This window comes from Chiroxiphia lanceolata, chromosome 22, assembly GCF_009829145.1.
Source record: "Chiroxiphia lanceolata isolate bChiLan1 chromosome 22, bChiLan1.pri, whole genome shotgun sequence".
NCBI classification, from domain to species: domain Eukaryota; kingdom Metazoa; phylum Chordata; class Aves; order Passeriformes; family Pipridae; genus Chiroxiphia; species Chiroxiphia lanceolata.
In genome coordinates, this window is record NC_045658.1 from 5,355,643 (window position 1) to 5,372,499 (window position 16,857).

The 16,857-nt window shown below is 50.7% G+C and overlaps 2 protein-coding genes across 3 annotated transcripts in view; one reads left to right on the forward strand and one right to left on the reverse strand.

The window, feature by feature from the left end:
- Positions 1-5,286, forward strand: part of LOC116797442 (tyrosine-protein phosphatase non-receptor type 11-like) — a 42,327-nt gene extending 37,041 nt beyond the window's left edge. The window contains exons 12-18 of the mRNA XM_032708984.1: positions 322-389; positions 1,393-1,544; positions 1,942-2,042; positions 2,770-2,881; positions 3,361-4,573; positions 4,846-4,898; positions 5,018-5,286. Coding sequence (XP_032564875.1) covers positions 322-389; positions 1,393-1,544; positions 1,942-2,042; positions 2,770-2,857 — 409 coding nt within the window. The 3' untranslated portion in view covers positions 2,858-2,881; positions 3,361-4,573; positions 4,846-4,898; positions 5,018-5,286. The remainder of the gene's footprint in view (positions 1-321; positions 390-1,392; positions 1,545-1,941; positions 2,043-2,769; positions 2,882-3,360; positions 4,574-4,845; positions 4,899-5,017) is intronic.
- A 1,974-nt stretch (positions 5,287-7,260) lies between these two features.
- On the reverse strand, positions 7,261-11,008 carry RNF223 (ring finger protein 223). Of its 2 annotated transcripts, none has more exons than XM_032709109.1 (2): positions 8,542-8,593; positions 7,261-8,224 (listed from the first exon to the last, which is right to left on the reverse strand). In XM_032709109.1, the coding sequence occupies exons 1-2, from the start codon at positions 8,591-8,593 to the stop codon at positions 7,374-7,376; spliced, it is 903 nt and encodes a 300-aa protein (XP_032565000.1). In that variant the 3' UTR covers positions 7,261-7,373. The 2 variants fall into 2 exon arrangements, 1 of the variants encoding a protein (XP_032565000.1); XR_004360666.1 differs by lacking the exon at positions 8,542-8,593 and adding an exon at positions 10,830-11,008 and having other exon boundaries at positions 8,166-8,224.
- Between the last annotated feature and the right edge of the window lie 5,849 nt (positions 11,009-16,857).

The following is a 16,857-nucleotide window of genomic DNA, read 5'->3' on the forward strand; positions in this document are numbered from 1 at the left end:
GAAAAATATATATTTATATGTAAAATATATAACATATGTAATATGTAATATTCTATATATATAATATACAAATATATATTGATTGTATAACATATATAAATATAGAAAAATATATAAAATATATAAAAATATATAAATATAGAAAAATATATAAAATATATAAATATAGAAAAATGTATAAAATATATAAAAATATATAAATATAGAAAAATGTATAAAATATATAATGTATGTAGTATATTATATTCTCTCTATAGAATGTGGAGCTGGCCATAACTCTGGAATGTTCTCTCCTGCACTGACTTTGTTTTCTGTCCCCAGTGCTGGCATTGGACGCACAGGCACCATCATAGTGATCGATATTCTGGTGGATATCATCCACAGGCAAGGTGTGTGTCCCATGGGCACTCCCTCTGGGAAGGGAGATTTGGCAGCAACACAGCCCAGGGGAGGCTCTGGTTGGCATCAGTGCCAGCATTTCCAAATAAACCCCCAAATTGTTCCCTGGCCAAGGGCTGTCACCCTCACCTGAAATTCTAGTGCGGTTCTCAGCCCTTCCTCATCCTTTCCTCATCCTTTCCTCATCCTTTCCTCATCCTTTCCTCATCCTTTCCTCATCCTTTCCTCATCCTTTCCTCATCCTTTCCTCATCCTTTCCTCATCCTTTCCTCATCCTTTCCTCATCCTTTCCTCATCCTTTCCTCATCCTTTCCTCATCCTTTCCTCATCCCTTCCTCAGCCCTTCCTCAGCCCTTCCTCAGCCCTTCCTCAGCCCTTCCTCAGCCCTTCCTCAGCCCTTCCTCAGCCCTTCCTCATCCTTTTCTCATCCTTTTCTCATCCTTTTCTCATCCTTTTCTCATCCTTTTCTCATCCTTTTCTCATCCTTTTCTCATCCTTTTCTCATCCTTTTCTCATCCTTTTCTCATCCTTTTCTCATCCTTTTCTCATCCTTTTCTCATCCTTTTCTCATCCTTTTCTCATCCTTTTCTCATCCTTTTCTCATCCTTTTCTCATCCTTTTCTCATCCTTTTCTCATCCTTTTCTCATCCTTTCCTCAGCCCTTTCCTCAGCCCTTTCCTCAGCCCTTTCCTCAGCCCTTCCTCAGCCCTTCCTCAGCCCTTCCTCAGCCCTTCCTCAGCCCTTCCTCAGCCCTTCCTCAGCCCTTCCCCATCCCTTCCTCATCCCTCCCCATCCCATTTTTCCCCTCTGGCAGGGATAACACTTCCCTCAGTCCCAGACCCGCACCGAACCCCTCCACAACATCCTCAGGATCCTGCTGCTCTGCGGCGCCGTCGCGCAGCCGGAGACCGAGAGCTTTCGAACTGCCTTAGGGAAACCATTCCTGGAATTCATTTCCCTTCCCTAACCATCCTTCTGCTGGCTCTGGAGCAGGCCTGGACTGCGACATCGACATCCCCAAGACGATCCAGATGGTGCGGCGGCAGCGCTCGGGGATGGTGCAGACGGAGGCTCAGTACAAGTTCGTGTACATGGCAGTGCAGCAGTTCATCGAGGCCGAGCAGAAGAGGCTGGAAGAAGAACAGGTGAGGGAATGTCCCCCTTTGGGCTTGGCTGGAGGAGAAACACCATCCCACCTTCTCCCTGGAACTCAAATCCGAAGTCGCTGAGGTTGGGAAAGACCTCCGAGGTCGAGGCCAAGCTGTGATCGATCCCTGCCTTGTAAAGGGGATCCTTGGAAAGCTTTTTTTCTCCACCTGCCTGAAGTGGGGGTTTATTGAAGAAGAAGAGGTGAGGGAATGTCCCCCTTGGGCTTGGCTGGAGGAGAACACCATCCGCCCTTCTCCCTGGAACTCAAATCTGAAGTCGTTGAGGTTGGGAAAGACCTCCGAGGTCGAGTCAATCCCCAAAGGGTCTTGGAAAAGCTTTTTTCCTCCACCTGCCTGAAGTGGGGGTTTTATTGTCTTTGCTTTTCTCTTCCAGAGGAATAAAAGGAAAGAAAGAGACTACTTGAACATTGGCTACCCTCCCATGGAAAAGGGCAGAGCCAAAGGGCAGCCCCCCTCCCCACGGACCCCCTCTGGGTAAGCTGAGGGTCTCTCCCGGTGTTTATCCTTTTCCAGAGGGTCTTTCCCACACCTGAATCCTGACCAGTTGCTGGATATCGTGTGGGAATGGCCCAAATAAACAGGTGGTCCCACCCCACTGTCAGCAGCAGGGGTAGCACCACCTTGCTGGTGTGGTGCACTCTTGGAAGGGGGAGGAGGAAATAAGATCTTTATATATATAAATATGTGTATATATATATATATATATATATATATACTCCTTTAGAGAGTAGTGTCCTGTTATCCTTGGCTCTGGAGAATGGCTCTGGACAATCAGCTGGAGAGGGAAAATGTGCCACTGCCACTTTAATCTGAAGGAAGATGAGATGAGAGCAGAGAGAGGTGGATTTGAGTCCATGTGGAGAGGGAGCATGGGTTAAGGAGCGTGAATTCCTTACATAAGCAGAGATAAATTACCCCAAATTATGTTTTTGCCCTTGCCCCAAGTAATGGGACACCTGTGAGTGCTGGAGAGGGGGTGATGGTTGAAGGTGAGGGGTGGGGACACGTGTCATTTATAGGCTCCACTCCCAAGCATTTGAACCAAGGAGGGGTGGCCCAGCCAGAGGGGGAGAAAACAGGGAATGAGAACAGTGGGGAGGGCAACAGGGAGCTTGGCTGGGCCATTCCCACTGGCCAGCAGCCTCTGGGCAAAGATCCAGAGTGGTGAGGCTGTTAATGACAGGGCTTTGCTTCCTGACAGGGTGGATGAGGAGTCAGCTTCCGTCCTCTACGAGAACCTCAACATCAAAAGCCCAAAGGTTTCAGGGATGAGTAATTCAGGGCGATAGAGGAGCTGTGTGGAGCCTCCACAGGTAGGAATGTCCCCCTGGGGCCACCCCAGAGTGTCACCACGCTGGTTTGTGCCACGTCTGAGCAGCTCCTCTGCAGCTCAGTGCCGTGGTTTCAGACTCCCCAAAAAATCCAATTTTCAAGCCTCCCACAGTTTGTTTCCTGGGCACGTCTCAGAGGCTCTGCCTGGAAATGTGGGGTGGAATTTGGAGGAGCTTAAAGATGTGGCCGTGGGAGAAAGGGGGGGGAAGTGAGATCTCAACAGAGAAACACGTTTATAATATTCCCAGAGAGGGGGGAAATCACAATATTCTCAGTATTCAATATTATCAATTAATAGCAGCTTTTCAGGCTGTTCTATCAGGGAGCTGTGGGACTCTGGGGACAAGGCTGAGCTGTGTGTGCAGACACTCCCCACGCTGGGAACATCTCAGCTCTGTAACCTTATTTTCTCCCAGTTGTAAACCTGCCACCCTTCTTCCCTTCTCCTTTTGGAATGCAGGATTTCCAGTGTTTACGTCCACCCTCCCCAAGTTCTGCGACTGAGGACAGTTTTGTTTGCCTGTCTTGCCTTCCCCCAAGCACCTTGGATTTGGAGAGGAGGGGAGAAGCTGCCCGAGAACCTGCACCTAAGAACATGCCTTATCCTAACTTATTCATGAGAAGGATCTCCTCCCACTCTCCCCCCTGCATCAGTAGGTTGATATTTATGTGAAAGTGCCTCTGGACATTCATTAGGGCATCAAGGCTCAGCTTCAGGGTTGTTTTGTTTTTTTGCTTTTTTTTTTTTTTTTTTTTTTTTACTATTTTAATTTAAACTTCTTGTTTTTTACACGCAAAAGGAACGGAAACAACTCTTTGCTCGAAGCTTTCCCGGGGTCTTTGCCCCACTCAGGGCTTCAGTAAAACCTTAGCACTGTCAGGTTTTCATTGGGTCGACCCATTTCTAAGCTACAAAGTGGTTTTAAGCCTAAATCCTGGAGTAACTTTGCCTGGGGAGGGTGAGAAGTGGAGAGCACTGCCTGGACCCAGCTGATGCCTCTCCTCTCACCTCCTTTTGGCTGTAGCAGTTCCCAGATTTCCTATGCAACGCTACCAGAGCGCATGGAATGATCCCAGCTCCGTGTGCAGCCTCCAGACTGCTCTTCCCAGTTCTCCAGCAGAGTTGAGGGGCACAGAGGGGCACCTCCATCCTCAGTGCTGGGCTCAGTGAGGTCCCCCCTGGGTGCTGAGGAGCAGGGACACAGCTCTGGGCACTGGGCTTTCAGCCAGCCCTGCTGAGAGCAGCCTGGGGGGATGATCCCAGCTGGAATTCTGGAGCTGGGCCCCCTCTGAGCTCGAAGCAGCTCTGCCACGACCTTTTTGCCACCCCCTTCCACGCCTGTGTGACAAGGCAAGTGTTGTTTCTGCCCAGTAGGGCTGTTGTAGGTGTGTTTGTGTCCTGAGCAGTGCCAGGAAACGAGTGTGTTGCAGAGTGGAGTGTCCCAGCTCTCTTAAGTCTTAGTGCTTCCCGCAGTTCCAGCCCCAAGTCCTACCAAAGAAACCCTTCCTGCAGGATCCATCAGCCTGGAAGTGTGTTCTGGGGGGAGCCTTGGGTCTGAGGGCCAGTGCCTGAACCCCCAGAGCAGTTTTGGGTCTGAGGACAAAGGGCCTGAACCCCCAGAGCAGTTTTGGGTCTTGAGGACAAAGTGCCTGAACCCCCAGAGCAGTTTTGGGTCTGGGAGTAAAATGCCTGAAACCTCAGAGCAGTTTTAGGTCTTAGGGTCAGTGCCTGAACCCCCAGAGCAGTTTTGGGTCCCAGAGCCAGTGCTGAACCCCCAAAACAGTTTTGGGTCTGAGGGCCAGTGCTGGACCCCTAGAGCAGTTTTGGGTCTGAGGGTCTGTGCCTGAACCCCCAGAGCAGTTTTGGGTCTGAGGGCAAAGTGCCTGAATCCCTAGAGCAGTTTTGGGTCCCAGAGCCACTGCTGAACCCCCAGAGCAGTTTTAGGTCTGAGGAAAAAATGCCTGAACCCCCAGAGCAGTTTTGGATCTGAGGACAAAGTGCCTGAACCCCCAAAGCAGTTTTGGGTCTGAGTGCCTGTGTCTGAACCCCCAGAACAATTTTGGGTCTGAGGGTAAAATGCCTGAACTCCCAGAGCAGTTTTAGGTCTTAGGGTCAGTGCCTGAACCCCCAGAGCAGTTTTGGGTCCCAGAGCCAGTGCTGGACCCCCAGAGCAGGCACAGGGCTGATGTCCCAGTCTCCTCCTGCATCCCTGGAATGGGAAGGACTCTGCATGGTTGGGGTGTTAGTGCTGAGCCAAAGGGTTGAACAAATGCACAGTGACACACCTTGGCTGTAATTCCTGGCTGGTCTTTCTGCTCCTTTGTCCCAGGGGCAGGAGAACTGTTTATTTTTATTGCACTTCTAATAAATGTTGAATATTCTCCAGGCTTTTTTTTTTCCTTTCTTTTAAGTAGTTTGATTTTTTTGGGAAAGGGACTGATGGTGTGAGCAGTGGGACACCCTGAATGTCCCCATGGCCAAATGCTGCTGTTCAGAGCCCTGTTTTCCCTTCCTTTGACCATAAGGAGGGAGAGGTTCAGCTGTGTGTTACCTAAACCCTTCAGCCTTTATTTCCAAGTCCGTGGTGGGCTGGGGATGTGCAAAGGGACAACCCCCATGAGGGGACAGACCACTGGGAACAGCTGGAACTGTTTTCCACTGTAACAGTAGATTTTATGAGGCTGCAAATGTTATTTCTCTCTGCCCTGTCCTTGGGTCTCCTCAGTGGGAGCCGAGTGCTAATGAAGATGTAATGACAAAGCACTTCATCCCTCCCAGTGCCTGTTTGCTGGGCTTAGTCCCAAATGGAAGAGAGAGGAAAAATGGAAGTGCCTTCTCTGCCTGAAGCCTCGGTGAGTTACTTTTTTTCCAGGAACTCACTCAATTTGGTGCTGTGAAGATATGAAGAGCGGGTAGGATGAGACAAATAAGAATCCCTGTCAAGCCCAGTGGCTTTGGCAGATTTTTCCAGGGCCTGGAGCGTTCCTGTGGCTGGCACAGGTAACACCAGCCTGCAGCTGAACCCCAGGGGAGGTGCAGGCACAGCTCATGCAGCAGCTTTCCCCAGCAATTCCACACAGCAACACCCCTGAGCTATTTCTGTCGTTGCTTCGGCCTTTTCTATTCCAAATGAGATGATTTTTTTTTCTGGAAGGGGAGGCTGGAAGCATCTGTCACCAGCTGGGAAGGAGTGAGAGATGAGCAGGCTCTGCAGCTTCTCATTTTCCAGGTCGGATCAGGTGAACACAGAGGGAAGTCTCACCTGGGACAACCCCACCCCGACGGTGGGAGGAGTGAATTTGCAGGACAAACGTGCAGGATGGCACAGCACCGGGGTGGAGCAGAGCACAGCCAGGCCACCATGACCTGGGGATGCAGCTGGACTGCTGAGGGAACACCTCCAACTGCAAGTAAAAAAGGGATAATGGGGGGTAACTGCTACAGACTGACACCTTGCATTGTAGAAAACATAATTTAATACATACACATAATGGCACTCGCATACAATACTGTCTTAGATCCATGTCTGAATAGAAAATATTCATTGTGAGCCGCCTTCAGCATGAAGACTCTGTTAAATCACTGTCAGATCACTGCTTTAAATAAAAGTAGAGTGTCAGCCACTGGCCTGTGTCTTAATACTGACACATTTGAAGATTAGGAGGGTAAAGCTGTCGGAAGGTGGAACTTTTTTTGGCAACAATGAGAGGTTCTGAGTGAAGTTTGCTGATGCAGAAAGTCGAGGGTTGGGGTGGTGCTGTGTCTGTGCCTCACAGAGCTCACCCCTGGGTGCAGAACCGCCTTCCAGGTGGGGATGAGTGATTTTTAAGCATCTTCTTGGGAAAAACGAGTAGAATGGCTGCTTGAAGAGCTCATCAGGGTAGTAGCACGGGGAAGGAAGGCAGCAGGGATGGATCCGTGTGTTGTCAGCAGGAGGCAGCAGTTGCACCTCTCAACGCTGCATAACACAACTGAAACCCCTCCAGCGTGTGGAATGTTTTTCACCTGTTTATACAGCCATGTCTTTACCCTCCCAATCCCGGCTCCTCGTAGGAATAATCACGTAGATCCTTCAATTTGCCAAAAAAGAAAAAAATAGCCCTTTATTCCCGCGGGGAGCTCGAGGAACTGCACCCGCTGCCACCTGGTCTCCAGCCAAGGCAGCGACACACAGACACGCGAGGGAAAGAGTCCGGGAACCCTCCCCGTGGCTTTCCCAGCTCTGGTTTCCATGGAGAGTTTGGCAGCAGGATGCAGAGGCGGCTCCTTGGAGCAGCACTCCGGGTTGGAGCAGCACTCCGGGTTGGAGCAGCACTCCGGGTTGGAGCAGCATTCCAGCGGAGAGCCCCCGGAGGCGGGCACAGGAGGGGACGCAGGGGCTGCCCAGCAATCCAAGGAATGCTGGCAGGGCAGCAGGTCCTGCTGCTCCTCCCCGCTGCGGGCACAGAGCTGAGCAGAGCCAGAGTGGGCCGCTACTGGAAAAAAGGGGGTTCTGTCGCCGCCGCCGCCGTGGTGGGTTTGGGGGGCAGGTACTCGGGCCTGCTCATGGTGGCCACAGTCCTGGTGAAGCAGCGCAGGTTGCCCGTCTTCAGGGCGCACTGCACCGGCCAGAGGATGATGCAGAAGAGGATGACGACGAGGGCGGAGAGGAGGAGGATGCGCTTCCAGTCGTCGCACACCTCGCAGCGGGACAACCTCCCCGCCAGCCCCCTCGGCGGCGCCTCGGGGCTCTCGGGCTTGCTCATGGCCACGTCGATGGAGATGCAGGACTCCGGGTTCTCGGCGTCGTCCGAGGCCCTCCGGCAGCACAGCTTGGTGCCCTCCATCCACAGCACCTTCTCCCGCTGCAGCTCCGGGGGCAGCGTGGCCAGCAGCTCCTTGCTGGTCTCCAGGGCGGGAGCGCCTTCCTGGGGGATGTTGGTGAGCTGCCTGCAGAAGGGGCAGGGCAGCAGGTCCTCGGGCTGGTTGGGGGGCAGCCCCGTGCTCAGGCGGGCCACGCATTCCAGGCAGAAAACGTGGGAGCACTGGAGCAGCTTGGGGGTCTTGAAGGTGTTGTCGTAGGTGTTGAAGCAGATGGAGCACTCCACGGGGGAGGTCGGCTTGGGAGAGGTCGGGTTGGGCGAGCCCGGGGAGCTGGTGGGGGATCTGGCCTTCCTCTTGCCATCTCCGGGGGAGGTCACCACGATGGGGCTGATGGGGATGGGGACTTCACCAGGAGAGGCAGGGGTCGGGCTGGTGGGAGAGTCTGGAGTGCTGGAATGCCACAGCTGGGAGAAGCACGACATGACGGAGCCCCGGGAGAGGAACAGAGCCCTGGGAGCCTCTGGAAGAGAGGAAAACCACAAGCCTTCATTTTAAACAAGGTGCAGACACCCCCGTCACCAGCTTTAACCCCTCCAAAGGAACAAAGAGCGAGTTGGTGGCTTCCACTGCATCCAGAGGCGAGAAGCACACAGGGAGCCTGTGGGAAGCTGCGTCCCGAAGGTGAAGTCAAAAATCCTGCACACAGAAGCAAGGAACCCGCAGAGATCCACCAGGAGCCAAAGCCTTTTGCACCAGGACACCCTAGATCCCAGCTGGGAGCAGTCCTTCCCCCTGAATTCCTCCCTCTGGGCGCCGAGAGACACGACACAGACCTACCCCGGGCGGTGCTCCCCGACACCTGAGCAGGGAGGAGAGCAGAAGACTCCATGAGGGGCCTCGCCCTGGCAATCTATTAGTCTGGGAGGCCCTCAGGGATTATGGTGGCAGCAAGAGCAAGGCCTAAGAGACAGATAACACTGTTCAGGCGTGGAGGGAAACGGAGGGGGGGAGTCTCTTTGGGGCGCTTCGTGCCTTGATCTGTGGTCCTGCTGCAGGTGGGTGAGGCACCACCCGAGGTTCTCTCCATCCACAGCGGGATCTGAACTCCCCCCGTGTCACGGGAGAAGCTGAGGGAGGGGAGGAAATGGTTTTATGGCACCGTCTGTTCCATCCTCAGCCTCCAGCAGCACCTCTGGCCCTGTCACCGTGACACAGCAAGACGGGCAAGGCTGGAGGAAGTGGCCTTGGGGGCAGAGCAGGGGCAATTCTCTGCTGCTTCCTTGTTGCTCTGCTTTCCCTAAGGACACACAGCTCAGCCCTGGAGGAGGAGGCTCAGCACCAAAGCCTCGCTGCCCTGTGCTCCCTGGAGGAGCCTGGAGTGGCTGAGGCACCAATTCCAGCAAATCAGTTTACAAATTACTCCAATTTTTTCACCCACCTCAGCAGCACCTTCAGCTCAGGTTGTTTTACCCCAAACTCGCAGCCTCACCTACAGCCCCCCTCAGCTTTGCAGCTGCTGAGTGGTTTTACCCGAAAGCAAGTGTTTGGCTGGAGGAAATTCCTGGTGACAGGAACATTTTTTTGGGATGTGTCACCCAACCAGCCGGGCTTGATTCTCCCCTGATGGGAGATTTGCCGATGACAAGCCAGAAATGTCCAGGTTGGTGCTGTAATTACAGCTCTGCAGCCCAGCGTGTGGACCAGAGCCATATAAAGGGTAATTTAAGGGATCAGAAGGACCAAGTGTCCCTCACACTGCACTAAAATAAATCTCCATTATTTCAGGATGGAGAATTCTCCCCTCTCCCCTCACAGCTGGCATTGCCAGAGCTGAAACCAGCCTTCAGAACCTCCTTTCTTTTCCTTCTCTTAATCTAATTAAATTTGGTGAAGCTTCTCCTCAAGTTAAATTCTGTGCACTTTGCAGCGAGTTGGAATGGTTTCTAATGTCATTTTTTTTATTTCCTGGCTCCAGATCCCCGTGCATGTTTAACACAATCTGGCAGATGCTGATGAATCACAAATCCAAGCCTAAGTTGGCACAGAGATGAGGAAAAACCCCTGGGTTTTTTTTTTTTTTTTTTTTTGGTTGGTTTTTGTGTTGTTTTTTTTTTTTTTTTTACTAAATTTCTCTTTTGCAGAACTCCATCCTCTACAATCCAGTTCTCTGCAGTTCCTGAGTGTTTCTCAGAGATTCTGAGCAGTAAAACCAGTGGCAGGAGGTAAAACCTCAGAAAGAGAGAGCCTGGGCTTGCACAAGCTGGGATTTCACAACCCCTGTTATGAAATTAAAGCTGTTCTGTTGAGGGGTTTTTTTTTTTACTGCTCTGTAACTTGTCAGAGCAACATCCTGATAGTAAACTTGAAGTTTACTCACAGCAGCTGCTTTTAAACAAAGGGACAAGTCTTTGCCTGTGTTTTAACTTCCCTAAACGGGGCTGTGACGCTGGGGATGTGTCTTAGTTTTAATAAATTTAGAGGCTGGTTATTTTATATTGACACCTCGGTGTTAAGTGGCACCTGGCTCAGGTAATTACACAGATAATTGAATTAAACTGGGGAGACACAAAGAGTAGGGAACAGAGCTGAGGCACGAGACAGGTTGGATTCATGCTCAGCCTTCCCCCTCTGCTTGTGTCTTTTTAACAGAATTGGTTGGGGTTTGGGGGTTTTTGTTTGGTTTTCTGATGTGTTTTTTTTTTTCATTCAGACCCCCACAGTCTCTCCCAGATCCTGCTGCTATTTATCTCCTATTACCAAATATTTTTACCCGGGCTTTCCAGAAACTTCAGGGACACCAGTAAATAATGAGAAGAAACACATCAACTCAGCAAATAAATAAAACCGAGTAAATAAATGCAACTAAGTAAATAAATATAACTAAATAAATAAAACTAACTAAATAAATACAGGTTAGTAAATAAATAAAACTAAGTAATTCAGGACTTCTTACAAGTTCTAGAAAACTTCTTTCCACCCCATAAAACCAAGGAGATCACAAGGGTTCTGCTCCATCAGGCCAGTGGCCAGCACTGTTCTGATGGTCCCCTGATGGGATCTTTAAGTCAGAGCAATGAAACCCCAGCAAGGCAAGAGCTGTGGAGCAGATTAAAGTCAATAAATACCTGTTCAGGGTGCTGTTAGAAGGAGGAAAGCATGTTCTGGGCTCTTGATTTCTACCCCTGAAGAGTCTTCTCTCCAGAGGGGCTTTTTTTTGTGTTTGTAAGTGTCCTCTTGGTGTCCCGGATCCGGGTGGTTTCTCCTGGCAGGACAAGTGACCTCCAGGAGCTCCCTGTGCACGAGTGGCCCCAGAGCTGCAATCCAAGGATCTTTTATACCTTCCTGTCTAGAGGTGACTTTACCTGCTCCACCTGCCCTTCCCCATCCCCACTGAATCATTCCCTGGCTCCGAGCGCTCCCGCTCCGGCCGGTTCCTGTGACAAACAGGGCAGGCTGGAATGCTCCTGATAAGGGACACCTGCCTGGGAGAAATGGTTTGTTATTCCTCTTCCCTGACCCTCTGCTCGCTGGTAAATTCTAGTTTGGAGGGGTTTTAATCGCCTTCCATAACCTGTTGTTTTCTGTGTCGTTTCCTGGTTGCATTTTTGCCTCCCGAAAGATAATTTCACCCCCAAATTTCGCCTCAAAACTTCACCTCAAAACACAGTTATTCCTCTCTTATCGTGCCCCCATAAAACCTAAATAATCTGGAAGTGCCTGACAGCAGAAACCAGATTCTGACAGTCCCGTTTCTTATAATTGGCTGAGGGGAAAAAAATAGGTTGCGATAGAAAAACCAGGATAATTCGAAAGCTGTTTGTAAATTAATGGAACCACTCTCCACACCCCTCTGCCTGCTCTGAGCCCCTCTGAATGGGTTGGCACAGAGAGGGAATTTCATTCTTTGCAGCTTAATATTTCTTAATGTTTCTTGTGGAGAAATATTATTCCACCTGCAAAGCTCGTGTGTGGTTCAAAGGACATCAGCCCAGGAGCCAGAAAAAGAACCAGCAAATTTACATTTGTGGGCAGATAAGGACACAAAAGAGGGGTGGGGGGGGAGAGACAAACATTCAGCATTTATTCCAGCCCTCATTTGTTGCAAACACTATTTTTCTTTGTTCGGTTTCTCAACAAAACCAACGCTCATAAATAACTGGATTTTTTTTTCAGGCCGGTATCAGGAAGTGCCTTCTTTAAAAACGGGTGAAAAACATCCTGGAACTCTCTTGGGACAGAGAAATGTCTAAATCTCACTGATTTTAGGGGCAGTCAGATAGAACTTGCTTTGGATTCAACGTTCCTCTATTCCAGGTCACATTGTCCAAGGAGCTAAATAAGAGAAGTGTGTTGAAATCACCAAAGCTTTAGGATTAATTATGTTTTAGGATTAAAATTAAGGTTCCTGGGTCCTTCCACAGCATCGTTCTCCAGTGGATTCCTGCTGAGCTCCATGGGTGGTTCTAGAAGACAAACACCCAGTGGAGATGCAGGTTTGGCCTAAACTTTCCCGGAGCTGCATCCCAGGAGAGCGTGGGAATGACAATCCCTGCAGGAGGCTGAGCTGGCAGCACCTCATGGAGCACTTCCCAGGTATTTATCCCTCACTCAGGGATGAGTGGGGCTGGCAGCAAGCACTGCCTGCAGCTGACACAGCAGGATGTTGGATGAACGGATGGGAATGAGAGTTTTAGGAGTGTCGCTGCCTTAGTCATGGCAGGAGCACACTGGGCTCAGAGTTAACACCATTTCAGCACCATGGCAGGGGGTGTTACCTCTGGAACACACTGAGGATCCGAAAATCTGGTTTTGGGTCCAGCTGTTTCCCCTGGAAGTCAGTGGGACAGCAAGGATTTAATTTTTAAAGCAAGGCACGGGTGCCTTTTAACTCTTTCCCCACTGGCAGCTGAACTGCCACGTGAGTCAGGGACAGAGTTTCAGCACTTCCAAGGCTGGTTTCCCACCAGGAATGGGTTGAATCCAACCCAGGAGCTGAGAGCCTGGGGCAAACTGGGCTCAGAGTTAACACCATTTCAGCACCATGGCAGGGGGTGTTACCTCAGGAACACACTGAGGATCCGAAAATCTGGTTTTGGGTCCAGCTGTTTCCCCTGGAAGTCAGTGGGACAGCAAGGATTTAATTTTTTAAAGCAAGGCACAGGTGCCTTTTAACCCTTTCCCCACTGGCAGCTGAACTGCCACGTGAGTCAGGGACAGTTTCAGCACTTCCAAGGCTGGTTTCCCACCAGGAATGGGTTGAATCCAACCAGGAGCTGAGAGCCTGGGGCAAACTAGGCTCAGAGTTAACACCATTTCAGCACCATGGCAGGCTGTGTTACCTCAGGAACACACTGAGGATCCAAAAATCTGGTTTTGGGTCCAGCTGTTTCCCCTGGAAGTCAGTGGGACAGGAAGGATTTAATTTTTAAAGCAAGGCACGGGTGCCTTTTAACCTTTTCCCCACTGGCAGCCACATGAGTCAGGGGCAGAGTTTCAGCGTTTCCAAGGCTGGTTTCCCACTGGGAATCCAACCCAGGAGCTGAGAGCCTGGGGCAAACTGGGCTCCTCCACGCTCCTCCCTCTCCAAGGGCTGGAAGACTCGGGATGACGAGCAGGGCTTGGCTCCCAAAAGTGAGTGGGAGGTTTGCTGTTATTTTTATCCTCTGCTCGGAGGGAGCAGAGTGAGCACAGTCAGGAGCTGCAGCTGGGCTGGGGTGGATCCCAGGGCACAAGACCTTGGTTTTGTGGAGCAAAGCAGGAACAGCTCCTTGGTTATAACATTGTTATTTCCTTCAACTCACTCCATGTGCAGGGCTCAGGTGCTTCTCCACGGGATTCCCCTGTGCAGGGATGTGCAAAGAGCAGCCTGAAAACACTCGTTCCCAGTTGATTTTCCACGCAGGAATGAGGATTCTGTGGCTGGAACACTGAGATGAGAGGGAGGAGATTCAGATCCCTGCTAGGAGCGCTGGGATCTTGAGCAAAACACTGAATTTTCAGGGATTTCTGGGGCCCGTTTCCTAAATAATCAAATCGTTTTATGCCGTTCAAGAAAAGGAATCATAAGCCTTGATTTTTGGTCTTGGATTATGGATTTTGATGGGACTTGGGAGGGCTGGGTGTTGCATAGGGCTGGTCACAGCAGCTCCAGGCAGAGAGATCCTATAAGATCCCACCTGCAGTGAATAACTGGGATTGAAACATCGACACTCTCAAAGCATCAGACCCTTCCCACCATCACCTCTCCTCGTTTTCCCAGCACCAGTGGCCACTGCCACCTCATCCAGGAGTGTGGGTTGAAGGGATGAGATCTTCTAAAGGCTTTGGATTCTTGCCAGGGGGATTTATTTAGGAGGGTTTGTCACGAAAAAGATTATTTCTAACAGCAGCTGGTTGAGGACAGGACCACTGAAAGCTTGCAAGCCAGCGTGAAGAGAGGCAGAGAAATAAAAACAGATGGCTGATTATGTGGTTTTAAGCTGTTTCCTTGGCTTGTCTTTACCTCCACCACTGCCCAAGCATATAACTCTTTTCATCCTTTGTGTAGTTAGTTTATCTTATCTCAGCTGATAAGTTAAACCGCCCAGTAAAATGGGTGGAAAGAAAAGTCAAAATGCACCAAGCACTGAGCAGCAAAGTTCCTCTCTTCCCTTTCTCCCCTCATCCAAGGCTGGCTGGTTTATGATGTGCCAGCAGCACCTCTTGCTCACGTTTTGGGGGTTGTTTACAGCTCTGATTTATGGGGGCTCCATCCTAAGGCTGTGCACGAAGCCTGGAGGGGCTTTAGGAGGCTTTTTGTGCTGGGAGAAACCTCAGGGAGCAGTTCCTGGAGCACAACAGTGCAAAGAGCCAAAGCAACCCCTGTGGAGCCTGTGCAGGACAAAATTCCAATATCTAGTGCTATTCCTGCCTGCACAAGACAGGGGGGTTCAAGGGGCTGCAAATAGGGCAAAGACATCCAGATGTGCTGGTTTGAACTGGGTGAGACCCAGCCTGGCTAAACCCAAGCCCCTGGTGCAACAGGGAGGGAAGTCTCTTCGGGGTGAAACGCAGAGATCATATTTAGATAATATTAGATTCTATTTTTCTTAATTCCATTTACTGTTAGCTCACCCATTCACGTGCTCCAAGCCAGTGAGAGCACACACCCCCACCAGATCTGTGGGTTTTGAGCCAGGTCCAGCTCAGCAGCTGAGCTCCCCACCTCCCACTTATCAGCTGCTAATCAGATGCAGAAGAAGTGGGGACCTGGTACTGCCTGAGTTCTGCTGATAAACAATTCCTTGGCCCGGAGCTGGCGCTGCTTTTTGATCCCGCAGCTGTTCCTCGGAGTCAGGAGGGCTGATGCTCCGAGCAATTACTGCTCCGGGGTGGTAAACAGCTCCATTAAGTGATGTTTCCCATCACGGAGCTCTTTTATTTGCCTGAATTCACGTGCGGGCAGCTCCTACCCGGGTGTTGGCTCTGAAGTCTTATCATTGCTGCTGTCGTTTGTGCCCGGGCTAGACGGGGCTATTTAAATTCCAAAGGATGTGTTTGGGTACTGCCAGGAAAGAGCCGTGCTGAGTCATCAGATAAGCTGGCTGGGGAGCTCGCTGTGGGATAGCTTTAAGGTAATTATATTTTACCCTTCTCTAACTGTTTCTATCAGACAATCTCAAGGTACCTGATAGACACGGTGATTGGAGCCTTCCAGTAACTTGTGTTTGTCCAACCATGTTTCCAGCCGGGCACATTTTACAGCCCAGGCAGTAAAAGAGAAATGCTGCCACGATTTCTGGGCAAGTGGTGCCCCTTGGCAGGGCAGAGTCACTTCCCAGAGCAGAGGGATGAGGCTTTGAGCAGGTGATGGGGTGGGAAACACCACCAGAGTTGTGATAAATCATGGAATGGTTTGGGTTGGAAGGGACCTTCAAAGGTCAGGGAGTGTGGCAGGGACATCTTCCCCTATCCCAGGTTGCTCCAACCTGGCCTTGGGCACTTCCAGAGATCCAGGGGCAGCCACAGCTTCTCTGGGCAACCTGTGCCAGGGCCTCCCCACTCTCCTAGGGAAGAATTTCTTCCTGACATATCTAAAGCTCCTCTCTTTCAGTTTGAAGCCATTCCCCTTTGTCCTGTCACTCCAGTTCCCTCTCTGGCTTCCTTGTACCCCTCCAGCTCCTGCAATGTCCACTAATTCAGCCTGACACAGATTTAGAGCAAAACTGCTCCTGTTTGAGCCACAGGTGACTCCTGTCCCTTAAGTGATGCCCACCTTCACTGTTCAGGAACCAAGTGCCTCCATAGTTTAATCCCCCTGGAACACTGGATCCCCCTGGAACACTGGATCCCCCTGGAACACTGGATCCCTCTGGAACACTGGATCCCCCTGGCACCCAGCTTTGGTCTCAATTTCCTGCAGTCACCAGGAAAGCAGCACGATTAGATAATCATTACAAGGGGCAATTTGCCTGGCACTCCATGGCTCAGGTGACTGTCACACCTCGGGGCTCAGTGATTCAGCCACTCCTGGCCAGCTGCTCAAATAGCAGGAATAACATCCATTCCCCAGATATAAGGTCAGCTCCTTTTTTTTTGGTTGTTTTGGGTTTTTTTTTGTGTCTTCTAAGCCCATCATTTCTGAAGGAGTAAGTGACTTGGACTGAGGGCTGAATTGTGGTTTATAAATCACTGGGGATCCCTGAGACCACGACTAGGAAGGCTGTTGGCTTTCCAAGTGTGCTGATTCCATAGTGGAAAGCTGGAGATCAACAGTCATAAACAGCAGCTCAAAGGAAGAGGAAATCCCACCAGAATTGAGGTCTGTGGGAGTATCCCAAGGACCTCGTTGGAGGGATGTTAAATCATCCCAGAAGCTGCAGCTCCAGCTCCTTTAGGGGCTGTGAGAGGCTCAAGTGCAGCTGATCTGAGATCCAGCGCCGAGGAAGCAAAGGAATTACCCTCCTAAACATCAAGGGGATGCTCTTCCCATGGAGCAGGAAGGGAACTGTTGTTGCCAGCCCTGGAATAAAGGATCCAGAGGCAGCTGCAGCCATGGCACATTGCTGAGGAGGGAGAGCGCCACGGAATCACAGGATCATTTAAGTTGGAAAAGACCTCCAAGAACATCAAATCCAAACATTCCCCCAGCACTGAGCCTGCCACTGAACCACG